We start from the raw sequence: 14,052 nt of genomic DNA, 5'->3' as shown, positions 1-14,052 counted from the left end.
ATAGACCACAGGTCTTAACACTTGAAGAGAGGAAAGGCTATTGCTCCGTGTAGTTTAGAAAATCTACAAAGTGTTGTCATGTTTCCACAAATTATGTCTCAGAGTTGGATAAAATTTGTTATAAACTGTGTATATCCACAATGAAACAACGGCCCGGGTAATATCTTATATCAACTGCTGATGTTAACTCGAGCTACAGTTGCATCATACAAGAGTACAAATAAAATGTTGGGCAGTAATACTCTAAGGCCTCCGTGATCAGATTAAATACCATTGTGTGTTAATGTAGCCCTAGGAGTGCTCCATATATGACAGTGAGGACTGATAATCTAGAGTCCATTTAAATGCATTGATGCATAGTGGGTGCATAGTGGGTAGGAAGGACATGAGGATGTATTTTATGCAACTGCCAATGTGCAAAGACAAGTTTATCAACTGTATCAAAGGTCAGCTAGACGTCATAGTGGAATAGCTTGCAAGGGTTAGTTGATAATCTTGTGCCAGATATATTTGATATTATTTTCTCACCTTCCTGTCATTTGAAGATTCTGAAACCTAAGGGAAGCTCCTGACCCAATTTATATGCGAACATTATCCTGAGTCATCTGGGTCACCCTAAGATCTAGTAAATTTGTATGATATCCTAAATCATGATGAGGAGATTTAAGATAATTAGGATATGTTTTAAAGACTTAATTAGGGGACTACAATCAAAATGTTAAGGCTTAATCAGGTAACTGGAGATCCATAATTCCAAACTGGAACTCACTTGTTGCAAAATCTAAGGACTCTAAGGATTGCTTAAACTTTTATGGAGTCAAGTTCATGGCAAACCTAAAGTCCACCATTCACTTAAGAGACAGTCTTGAACTTCACTTTGTTGCAACCCATCCTCCATTAGACTTCACAGTGATGGCAGTCACGGCATCCATTGTGGTTCGATGTCAATGAGGGTTCCATCAGTGGTCTCATATAAGACTCTGGTCTTCATTCCAGTGCGGGCATAGCATTAATAGCATTGATGTTTAACCCTGTCTTTTACATAACCTCTCTTATTGAAAACTCAACCAATAGCTATCCATAAAAACACAGACCCAGAGTAGAAGCAGCAGTGTCAACTAAGGTTTATTCATTTATTCAATGTAAAGTATAAAACAGGTGTGTACGCTTCATGCTATTGGTTTTACTGCAGCACAAAGCAGATCAATTCCAGAATTACAGAGTGCATTACAATCGGGGATATAAACTCATAACTCTGCAGTAGATCTTTTCTATGATCTGATCTTCAAAGAGGTTGTCAACTCCAAGGTTAAGACAGAGGAACACAGCAGGAACGTCCAGGAGCACATGCTAAGGTCTCACTGACAGAAGCTGGTTAGATAGTTGGGACTCTCATGAGAGTCGTCACTGATGGCCTTCAATGTGGAATAAAAGGATGAACTAAAGAACAGTCCCCATTGACTGATAATCAATATCTTGATCCAAAACTTCCAGCTGCTTTGCAGAAGGGCGGGTAAACCTTTTCTATGTGGTTCTGGTACAGATTTGCTTATAATCGAGCTGCGCTCACTGGTGGAAAGGAAGTTATAATACTGAACAGGTCAGAAATAAAAAAATCAACCAGAGTTTGAGCATGCAGCAGTGTGCTAAACTCTTTGTTTATCACCTGCCAACACAGGGAGTTGATATGTAATCTGCATTCATGTTTATTGGCAGGATATGCATAGACAAAACCATCATCAGAAGGAGCATCTTATCTGATCCCAAGCCATTCCCTTGGGTGGTTGCAGTTCCAATTTTTCAGTCTCTCAATACACCAAGGAGAGTATTCACTCTGAGGCTCCCAGGCACTATACATGGCTGAATATAGAGGCTGGTGGTACATAAACAACATGGCAGCATAAACAGTGCTACACACATTGCTTCCTTGTATTCGGTGTCTCAGGGAGGCTGACATGAGTTATTCTGCTTCATTTCTACATTGTTCCTCTTCATGGCAGATACTGGTGGTGCTTTAGGAATGTTTCTACTGACTATTACTAAGGCGCGGTGGGACTGCATCAGAGGTGTGAATAATGGCCTCACAGCTTTTTGGCAGGAAAGCACAGTGCTTCATCACCATAGACTTGGGTCCCCACTGGGCTGAATATTTCACAGTAATTTGAAGTAGAACATCCTTTCAGGCTATACGGTTTCAATGTGTCACCTATCAAAAAAGCACACAGACAATATTCAGTCATTAACAATGCTGCTACATAAATGTGTTCTCCATCTAGCAAAGAAATCATGCCCATCCTGGCCCAAAGTTCCTAAGATCTCAGATTGGTCACTCATATACACACAATGATAGTTGTTCCAGGCTCTTGGATTCCAGGCTGAATTGTGACTGTCACCAAAGGTTAATAATTGTCCTAATGGTGGGAATTAGGAGCACTGCATGGAAGAAGTACACTGTCGGCTTGAATGGTAAGTAATAATTTCAACTGTACATTGTCAACAATAAATATCAATCACCCACATTTTTTAATGGAGATTATCGATGAATCATTGAATTTGTATTACTGTTTTTAATATCTTTGTTTACTGTTTTCTTTTACAATAAATCTTGGACACGTTACATTTTAATTCCGCTGATTTTCAAAACCCAAGAATGCTCACTTGTTTTTCTTCAAATGTTGTAATGATGTGTACCTCATTCCTGACAGAAAATAAAACTATTGTATTTTTATTTATATATCTATTTATGCTACCTCATCTTGGTAATTAACCTATTAGTGTGTGTTCTCAAAAAGATCCATCCTTGTGGTTCTTCATTCTTCTGTCCTCTAGTGGACCACTGTTGCAAAGTGAGAATACATTTGAACCATCTTTCTTTCTGCAGGGGGTACAGCAAGAACAACACATTCCTATTGTCCCTGTGGCTCCAACATGAAATTTGTTTGAGACTGACTGGACTTTGCACCCTAGAGAAGTTGCACAGCCTCCCCTACATGTATGGAATCACCTGGGAGAATGTGTCCTCTAAAGTAGCTGAGACACACACACAATGACTATGTAGGTATTGGTTAAGTTCTTGGGATTGCTGCTGGCTGTCTGTTGAGTCTGTGTCCAGTGGTGAATTACAGAAGTTAGCATGTAGCTCGCTGTGTTCACAAGAGTGGACCATTGGTGTAAGGAAAACTGTATTATCCCCATCCTGATTACCTGCCACATACTATGTACTATAGCATCCTATTATTCGGAAAAGTATTGATTTTGTGTAGTCTATTCCCTTGGGATGTACTGTATGATGGACATTTATTCACGGCAGAAAAGTTACATTTGGAGGGACAGAAAGAATCTCATAGCGTTCCATCTACTTTTTTATCTTATCATTTCTTTTTCCAACAGGCAGGATAACAAAAAATAATATGAAAAGCATTTCTCTGGATTTATATTTATTAGGTGGGACTGAATAGCTCTACACTCATAGATTGCCACACTCTGTGTGGCTTCGGATGACTTGGATAACAACATGGTCCCTTCTTCTACACCTAGCCATTCCTGCTAACTCCCCCAGTGGGAACATGCCTCGCGGACATCTGTGGATGCTTTGAGCCATATCAAATGCTCCAACATCCTCCTCACCCACAGTGGCACTGAAACCTTAAAACACTACAGGGTACTACTTCCCCTTCTCCCCATCCGGGCATCTGTGGCTGCTGCCTGTGCCTCCCAACTACATCACATAATACTGATTTGAGCTGGCAGGTCTAATGTTCCCAATGCCCATCACAGATGATCTTACCTGTCCTGCCAGGTCCACGCTGCTGGACTAGCCCCTTTGGCTTCAGCAGTGTCAACCACAAGTGAGCCACACAGTTCAATGCATGGGGCTCCTCTGAGGGACACAATTCTAATCAACACAGTGGAGCGGCTCCAATATCATGTCTGGGCCTAGTTGAAGTTAAGCCAATACCCATACTATTTGCTTAGGCATTTCTTCAGGCCCTCCACACTAACTCAGCCCCAGTCTACAGGTTTTCCCCCGCACCTTTCAGAGACAATTGGACATTGGACACCCACAGCATTGACTGAATCCCCTGCCCCTGGATGTTATTCAACCCATCCTTTCTGCTCCTTTTTTTGGGCCATCCCACTGATGATTTAACCCTGGTCTATAGGTTTTCCCCCAATGCCTCTAATAGGTTGCTGGACCTTAGACATTCTCACCAATGACTGGATCCCCTGCCAACGGATGGAATTCAACCCAGTCCATTGTTCGTCTACCTCCTGTCCCTTTTTTATGGGCCATCCCACTGGAGTATCAGGACCTGAGATGATACACCTTTATTTGTTGACGCTACTGCACTACTTGTCTTGGCCTGGCCGATTCACACTTTCCTGCAGTGGCGACCTAATGGGCAGCTACACTGTCTAACCCCACCTGGAGTGGACAGTGATTGCTTTCTCTCACCTGCCTCACATCCCTTTGCACCTGGGCCTTGCCTTCTTTACTTCTGTTACTAAACCCGCATCCTAACACAATATCAAAGGTGTAGTGGGTGGGGCGGTAAGAAATCTGACTCTTCATCACCATCACTGAAAAAAAATCATACGCTATCCTCGAGAAACTTACCTCCTCCAGCTATCTTTCATAGATAACTGATTGTATGATGACGTCAAGACCATATAGGACAGCATAAGCTTTTTTTCATGACTGAGTGGACATAGTGAACTGGTGGGTAGTCAACAAAGAAGACTGAATGGGGCACCTGGAGGTGCTGGGGCTGGACAACACTCCCCTAAATATAAGTTGACCTTAAAGACTACTGCCCAACCTAAATATCTGCTATTATGGAATATCAGAATGTCTAGAATGCAATGACACCAACACATTCCTCTTGGATCTTAACCCATGCATCACTTGACTGTCCTTTAGCCCCAACTAGAAATTCAGAGGGCACATAGAATTTGGTCTTATACTACTCACTCCTCTACTGCGTGCTCCAACAGACTTCCTCTGCTGATAGCCTATTTTCTACTCATGCCCAAACTCTTTTTATTAAACAGGATGCACATCACAGATGCCAGCACTAAAAGGAATGTGTTTCTAGACCTTTGTCTGTAGCTTAAATTGGGATATGAAATATGGCTTTCTTGAACTGGACACCATGTGAATTACTTTGGATCGCCGCTCTAGAGATTTCCTTGACTCCAGCAAACTGGCCTACATCCTGGACTGCCTGGCCCTGTATACCATGGACACCACCACCCATATCTCAACAAGAGGATGGGGCTGCATATGCAGGAGAGCTGCAACCCTGACAGAGCAGTCTACCTGACCAATCTCAGTGGAGCTCTTCTGAATGTAGCTGTAGCAGAACTAGTTCAGACAGATTTGATGGACAACTTGTGTTCACATGCTCCCCGTGTATCTGACTGTGACAGACCATGGCCTGTAACATAATGAGAAACATGCCATGTTTCCCTTCAACTATGAAATGGCTTTACTTCACATCTACCTACTGTGCCCCTTTCTGGCATGATACTCTCTGCATGGTCTGTTCTACCTGTTATGGCAGACAGTACTTTTCCTGATCCCCATGGGACGTTGGTTTGTGGACTTGAGACCTACCGGTGGACCACAATGTTGATGTTAATGTTGGTGCTGATGCTCCTGTTTGTGGTAGTATTTGTGACCATGGTTCTGGAAGTTTTGCTATACTTGCTCACATCACTCTATATGTACCATTTCACCTCTCTTAACCTGCTCTCCTTCCCCATCTTTCTGAATGGCCTCTATACATCATCATACATGGACAGTTTCTCATCTGTCATCTGTTTTGTTGGGCTAGAGACTCATGGTAGATCTACTCTCTCACCACATACTCACCTGCCCCTCGAACAGTTGCAAAAAAGCTAGCGTGCCAAGCCCCCTTGGCACCCACTTTAGCATTTTATCTCCTCTCTCCCCCAGTCGTAGCACACTGACCATACTTATCTCTAAAGTGTATGACCATCATGAGTACTCCATGCCATCCTATGTCAATAAGAGTTGTGTCAACACACACAAAACATATACTTAACACCACCTGGATGTAAATTTACTACTCATACCCTTTCCACTCTTTTTTTGCTGTGTCTATTCTGCATCCTTATTGACTCAACCACCTTGTGGCAAATCCCCCTCATCTGTCTACCTCCCACTCATGCATTTTTGTAATGTTGGGGTTCAGGCTCCCCTTCATCTGCGCCACTCCTGTGCACGCACAGCACCTCAAAAATACTGTGCTCTCCCACCCTTCTCTCCACGTCATTGACCCTGTCAAAAGACACTTGCCTTCCTTCTTACTGCCGTATACTTTACCAATTTTACTTGCTAATGGCCACTACCGTAGCCCACACCCCCTTGCTTTCACCACGCTCAAAGTTAATGTGCTGCACTCATATTAAATAGGAAACGATCCTATCTTACCTGATCTCTAAGCACACTGACATTAGCCCTTTACCAAGAGACACACCTTTCAGCAAGGGAGGCAGAGAAACTCACTGGACTGGGTGGGACGTGTCCTATAGCTGCTGGACATCAATCAGTCATGACCCTACCGTACTCAGTGGCACCATGCCCAGTCCATGTAGGGTGGCCGTTCTCATTCACAAATCCCTTCTATGTAGTGTTCTAGAAAACTGGTCAGACAATGAGGGACAATATGTGTTTTCCAAGCTCTGGACTCGCCCTATGGTGTTCAGCATCGGCTCTCTCTACGCTCCTAGCAGTGACATGTCCGCCATTCTCTCCCACCTTAACTGCCCCATCACTGAACTCTGAAAATCCCATATCATACTGGGAGAGGATTGGAAAGTAGTGCTGGACGCCGTTCTGGATAGTAAAGGCCATATCTATTTGAACAGACACTACTGACCACTTCTTTAGACTTGACCCCTCCAGCGTCTTCGGACCCTTAGGGGTGAGTGGTTCGCGCTTCACAAATTCCGGATTTACTGTTCCAATTCTTTCTCTTATGTACTCAGATGATGATGTTCTCATTGCACTTACAGCGACTGGCTTGCAATTGCTCCTAGCTTCATCTATTGTCTGTATGGAAAGCTTCAATGTAACAGTGGTCCATAATAAAACATGCACAATGATTTATGGTGAAGTAGCCAAACACAACAGTGTTCCATTAAAGGTTACAGATACCCAAAGGTAATACCTTTTGTAACTTGAGAATTTTATTTGAAGGCTCTGGAAATTGCAACCCCCAATTCATTCTTAGCAAGCAGCAGCCTAAAAATCACCTCGACTAGTTTCAGATGTGCCTCTAAAGTAGGGTCAAGTCATATAAGAGATATGTGTGTAATATATATATATATATAATAGTAAATGTATTTCTGCTGCTATTTTTTGTGTGAGTCTATGCCGATTGCCAACAACTGCATTGACTTTAAAGATTGCTCGCTGAACCTATGGGTTGATCTAACACAAATAACTGGGTCTACCTTACATTGAGGTACAACCAATAAAGTATATCTGGGACAAATTTGAAACCAGTCTGAAAAGACTAATCTTTGTTTATTTGTCTCTCCATTTATAATGCTTTGATTAGAACTTTGCATATTCTCCTAGGTTTGAGTTTGTACTTTGAAGAAGGCACAATTAGTGCCACCCTTTCAAAAGCAGAACTGAAAGGTAAACTAAGATCGATCACACTGGCTGCAGGGAAGTGTTTGAAATGTCTAAGCAAATTGTATCAGCCCATGCTATGACTTTATCTGGAGGAGGCATTCAGTTGGATTTGTTTATCATTTTATTTTCCCCTATTTAACGTGGAACAATATATATTTTATGATGGCACACCCTAAATTGGGACACTTGTTTAAGCAGTTTGACCTTTGAGAAAAACCTCATTACAAAGCACTTTGCATTTTGTCCTGCTCTATATATTTTACAGAATTCCTAGGAAACAGTTTTTAAACACATTGTCCTATAATTGACCCAAAGCAGACCTGCCCCTATTTGCCCTCAATCATTTCCTACGCTGCCCATATCCAACTTATACTTAAAATAATAGTTTTTTAAATAATGTTGTGTGAGTTAGGAAATGTCCTCTTCTAACAGTTGTATGTTTTATTTTTATTAACGATTTATGTATTTTATTTTTTGGATGCAATAACTGTACGCATTATGTGTTTATGGTTTCACATATAAACTGAAAAAAGATTGATTGATTAATTGATTGACTGATTTGAAATGAGTGCACAAGGCTGAGCTTGTGACTGACTCAGTTCAATCATACCTAAGAAGTTTTCAAGGCCTTGGTTTATCAATAGATACACCTACTGCTGTTGTGCTTTTTCACTCCATGTCATGGTGTGTTATTTGGATTTTACTCAATAAGACTGTAACAATTGGTGGCCTTCTGGCAGTAGGAACTGAATGTTCACCATACAGCAGGTGGCTTACTTAACTTGAGATCTGCAGCACACATGCCTAAGAGGAGCACAGCTGATTGCTGTTGGGTGTGAAATGAATGAAATGAATGAAACTTATATAGCGCACGACTTACCCTGGGGCATCTCCGCGCTTGCTTAGGGAACCCGTCCTGGTATTCCCCTGTGAGATAACCCTGGCAGGGTATCCACAAGGTGAAAGCCAGGCATCCCACCGCGAGGGGCCGTTGTGGAGATTAAGCAAGCTATTGCCCAGAGTCGCAGAGTGTGAACCCATGAGTCGAGAAGGCACCGGAGCGAGAATTAACGAGTCCGTGGAATTTTGAGCCCAAGACCCGCCGAGGCGGGGAATTGAACCCTGGTCCAGGGCCGAATTCAAGCTCCAGGTCTGCCGCCTCTAACCCCTAAGCCACACTTCTCTGTGTGTATAATTCTAAGGACTGTGTAGCCATATCCCTTAAATGCCTTAGCATCTGAGTGCATCATCTTTAACAGGCTGAAAAGGACGCTAACGACCTGGTTGTGGTACAGGGCAGCAGCAGATGTCTGGATACTGAGACACACATGTTCCAAGGGTCAGATTTATCAAACTGTGACGCTGCGCAGAGCGGTCCCTCTTGCTTCATGGTGCTAGGGTGCCTGCATTGGAGGTAGGATTGTTTTTATGCATGAGGGGACAACTTGAAGGTGTTATCGCTTTGTAAGTGTGCTGCAGAATGCAAGACATGTGGAAAGATATAATAATGAGGGAAAATACAAATATTTATTTTTGTTGTACCTCCGAGGGAAAGCTCTACCCTTTTGAAGCATTCCTTTGCTTACTGGACTTGGTAAATCTGGGAATGAACCACAATCCATGGGTGGATGCATTGAAACATTCATGCTCCACACAAGGAACGCCTCCCTAGGCAGAGTAGAGCAAGCCGGTGACTTGCATCCCTTCGCATTTCTCTCGATTTAGCAAGCAATACAGAATCATGCACGGTGGCCTTGTGTTGCTTGGTGAATCTGAATTAAAGATTGATTTGCCCTTGCAACACCATGCACACTGCAAGGGCAATGAAATCCAACTGTAGATCTGGCCTCAAGTATCCTTGAGTCAATTTCGTAAATACTGTGGTTATTCTGAATCTTAGTTTTGGTTTAGTTTGCCTCTGTCCCTGTACAGAATGCCATTGCTTTTTTGTCTAGATTTTTGTTTTACAAATACCACATCATCAGGGTATATTTGATGAATGGGACATGCTTTCTACTTTCATTTTGATGGAACCAAGCTCACCGAAGACATTCAGGCAGATTCTAAGAAAAAAATGAAAATTAATTAGCATGAACATTATTTATTTTGAAAGAAAGGACCAAAAACTAAGAAGATTGGTACAGTGGGATATATAAATCATATTTAGAAAAATCAGTTTATCTCACCAGGTATGATTGCTTTTCCGGAGTAGCCGTGGCACGTGTTTTGTTCCCCGGTGCAATGAATTTCTCCAGTCGGTATGCAGGAGTCCGAGGACTGGTCGGTAAAACACTCATCACATTTATAGCCATTGGGGGTCCTATCCAGAGCAGGCACTGAAATAACATAGAACAGAAATTGAGAAACCTAATGTGTTCAGAAATGGGGTGCTAAGTCATGGCTAAATTCTCCCACCCTAACAACAGTAGCATTAAACACTGCACTTTGTATGAAAATAAAATAAATGTTATGTTCAACTCATGATGCACAGAATTTATTGACTTAATTTTTGCCCGGAATAGAAATTCTTTTCCATTGACTGCTGTAGAATAGTGTGAGTTTTAGTAACGCACTAGACCTGTACATTGTGTAACTCATTTACAAGAGTCTGGCTCTGCATGACTCTCTGGTGGCACAGGGCTCTCAATCATATCTATGAGGCGTGGCTCTGCATGACTCTCTGGTGGCACAGGCCTCTCAATCATATCTATGAGGCGTGGCTTTGCATGACTCTCTGGTGGCACAGGACTCACAATCATATCTATGAGGCGTGGCTTTGCATGGCCTCATAGATATAGAGAAAAGCGCTGCCTTGCCTCACTTTACATCAAGGAGGCGTTCCGTGGGTGTTGCTGTGGGTGTTGCCTCTCAACACCCATGGAACTTGACACTGCTCCAGATTTACAAAATCACGTAAACCTGGGGCAGCAGCAAAACATGCCTCTCCAGAGTAGGTGTAATGAGGAGAAGTGTTTATATTTCTCCTCATTGTATCCCCTTTCAATTTACTCAGCCTTCTGCAGCACATGTACAGCGTCCGCCCTGTCATTGCAAACTCTGTTTTGCTTTGTTGAAGCAGAGCAGAGAAACCTGCTCTCGCTTCATCGAAGCAAAGCCGACGATTGCTTTTGAGCAAGAGGAGGGGCATTGTGGCTCCCCTCACGGTCCCCAACGCAAAGGGCCTGCCCCGGGGAATGGGGTCCCCCGGGCCACGAGTGGCCTAGGAGGGGGGCCATGCATCCCCCTTCAATATTAAAAAATAAAGAAGCACAGCCTTGGGGGATGGGGTCCCCAGGGCCAATAGAGGCCTAAGGAGGGGGCCCACGCAGGGCCCTTCCTTAAAAAATAAAAACAAAGCAAAAGCAACAAAAAAATGGGCCAGGCCCCAGGGGAGGGGGTCCCTGGGGCCGTATTTTACCTCAGGACGGGGGCCGCTCGGCCCATTCCTGTTTTTTTGTTTAAATGTAAAAAAGGCCAGGCCTTGGGGGATGGTGTCCTCAGGGCCTAGATAATGTAAAAGAAGGGAGGCCACATAGCCCCCATTGTTAATCCCCCAAAAAAGCCAGCTTCATGTCTGAGGCCCCTTGCCCTCCCTGCAGCATTCAGCAAACACGCCCCCTGCGAGGAAGGGGGAGGGCCTGGCATAGCAAGTGTGCAAAGTTTCCCCCTGGTGTGTTGTAAATTGAGGGATTATGTCCCCTTGAATCCTGAGGGTCCCTGCGGGCAAATTAGCCCACTAAGTACCTCCAGTAAGTGACATAGAGCTGCCTTACAGAGAGGTGGTCTATAGCCACGCCCCTTTTTACACCTCTCTGCATCGCAGCTCCGTGGCGCTTAATGTAGCTACATGATGGCCTAGTTGGCCCCGAGGGACCCTCAGGATTTAAGGGGACTTAATCCCCTACTTAGAACAATCCAGGGGGCGCGTTTGCGGAGTGCTGCAGGGATGGGTCGAGCCTGATATACCAAGTTAGCAATCCTGCTGCTTGGGACTTACTGCAGGTAATAAAAGGGGTAATTGGCCCCCAAGGTTGACGTTGGGGGCTCACTATCCCTCCTGTTATTTCCACTAAATCCCACACAGTGGGATTGCTAAAAGGTGTTTGAAGGCCAAGGTCACCTTTCTCTACCACTGTACCAATGTGACTGTTATGTTATAGTTAGAAATGATCATTTAAAAAACCTTTGAAATTCACATTAAAAACACATAGCTGTCAGGAACGTTACAGTTAGAAATGATCATTTAAAAAACCTTTGAAATTCAATGAAAAAACATAGGTTTCAAGGATGTTTACTATTACAAAACCAGAGAAATTCCACCGCTATAGTTAGTTCAGCTAACTATAACTCGCGCCCATGCAATGCTCCGCTAATGACATCACATATTACATCATTCATGACATGGTCAGTGACATCACTGATGATATATCAAATATATTACCTGCTGGCAGTCGCCAGTAGGTAGTTATAGTTAGGACCTTTTACCCATAGGAACTCTGCAACATTCTATTTGGAATAACTTTGGCGCCGGTTGACTAATCTTTGTGAAATTTTCCAAACGTTTGGCCAGCTCCGGTTTGCTCCTATCCTGAAAGCCTTGGGATGACTCGTCAAGCGGGGGCTGAAAAAAAAGTGGGAACTGCTGTAGCTGCCAAATTTGGCAGAGGTAGTCCTTGGTTCAGACTTGTGCCTTTTGCTTATTAGGTATAAATCCGTTCAGTAGTTCTTGAGAAAATGACAGTTAAAACCATTTATATATGTTGATCCGCGCACCCTGCGTGCACCATGAGTGCACCATAAGCGCACCCTCCTGATCACGCGCTGAATGCTAATTGGCTGTCAAGTGGTTGTCAACATTCAAAACTAGAAACTGTTGGCAGCCATTTTATGCCTCGGTAGAAGCGAGGCTGAAGAAGTCTGTGAAATATGTGTGCCAAATGCGAAAAGGGTGCAGGGTAGACACACTATGGCCCCCTAGACCTGCTCAGGGTTTTCCAGAAGGCTCCCTAAGGCCAACATTTTTCGCTGCTGAAAAAAAAAACAAAGCGTGGGCTCCCTCACTTTAAAGGTTATTAGCCCCGGGAGACCTAATCCCGAGGGAATTCAAAAAAATAGTGTGGGGGTCCCAATCGACCCCCACTGCCCTGGGACCGCCACCCCCAGGGGCTTCAACGCATTAATTGAGGGGGGCTCTGAAGCCCCCCAACCCCAGGAACCGCCACCCTGGGACTTTTTTAAAGCTTTGGAGGGGGCCAATGAGGCACCCCTCCTGGAGCCCAAGATGGCCCTGGGGGCCACCACCCCCCAGGGCCGGCTACTGCAGGTACCCACCCCTGAGACACTGCTGTTTGCAATGGAGGGCGGGTGCCTCATGGCTCCCACCCTGTCATTGCAAACTGCTTTCCTATTTGAAAGAGATAAACCTGCTCTCTCTTCCAAATAGGAAACAAGATTGCTTTTCCAGAGGGGGAGCAGCATGTTAGCTTTTCTCCCTGAGGAAATGCAATGCCGGCTCCCGAAGGACGTGGGGAGCTGGCTGGGATCGTGGGGGCATTGGGGATACCCCCATGGTCCCCAATGGTTTTTATAAGCCCCAGGGGATGGGTCCCCCAGAGATAATAAAAATTAGTGATAGGGGCAATTTTCTTTACGATAAAATTAGGAGTCACACTCCAAGGTGTGCACGTGTTGGATGCATGGCTTCTAACCCATAGGGTTCACGACTCCAGAGCGTGTGGTGCATGACTTGCACGCATCGGCTGCACGACTTTGGCGCGTTGGGTGCGTGACTCCAAGCCAAAAAACAATAATTATTTTTCAGATATACATCAAGCTTATGTGTTTAGTTGTTAGGTGGCTCTAAAATGACCCCTTGTGTTTATTGAGAGATGTTAGTTCCTACAAGTAAGTACCGATGCAAAGCCTAAAGGTCAAGAGGAAGACTCTGTTCCCTTCACCTGTAAAATGTACACCATCTCTCCTATAGATGCCATGCATATTGAAACGCAGATTGTTGTGGTATATGGACCCCATTCTATAGTCTCGGAGCAAAGGAGGAACAGATTTATTCACATGTTTCCTAGCTTTCTCAATCTGTGGACACAATTGATTGGACCAGTTCCATTTCTACCTTTGGCATATGTTAGAATAGACAAAGGCAGTTTGGGGGAAAAGTGACATAAATGCTCCAAAAGTGTCCTTCATAAGCATTTCCAGACCTACCCCAGTCAAAGTGCCTAGGTCATTGCCACCACAGTGCACAATCATGAGGTCGGAGTGTTGGAGATGCAAACATGATTTCACCAATGGCATCAATTGATGCCACTTTAATCCTCTCTGTCCAATCCATTTAATGTCTACATGTGGTAAACCTAGGTCTTTGT

The 14,052-nt window shown here is 44.0% G+C and overlaps 1 protein-coding gene across 1 annotated transcript in view; it reads right to left on the bottom strand.

The window, feature by feature from the left end:
* Window positions 1-2,056: 2,056 nt before the first annotated feature.
* The window catches only part of LOC144826912 (uncharacterized), a 53,744-nt gene continuing 41,748 nt past the window's right edge, over window positions 2,057-14,052 (bottom strand). Inside the window, exons 4-5 of the mRNA XM_078685370.1 lie at window positions 9,856-10,005; window positions 2,057-2,206 (exon numbers count right to left, since the gene is read on the bottom strand). Coding sequence (XP_078541496.1) covers window positions 2,082-2,206; window positions 9,856-10,005 — 275 coding nt within the window. The 3' untranslated portion in view covers window positions 2,057-2,081. The remainder of the gene's footprint in view (window positions 2,207-9,855; window positions 10,006-14,052) is intronic.

The sequence above is a fragment of the Lissotriton helveticus genome, chromosome 4_1 (assembly GCF_964261635.1).
Source record: "Lissotriton helveticus chromosome 4_1, aLisHel1.1, whole genome shotgun sequence".
Lineage (NCBI taxonomy): Eukaryota > Metazoa > Chordata > Amphibia > Caudata > Salamandridae > Lissotriton > Lissotriton helveticus.
Note: the sequence above shows the minus strand (reverse complement) of the source record. Positions and strands in the feature narration are given on the sequence as shown.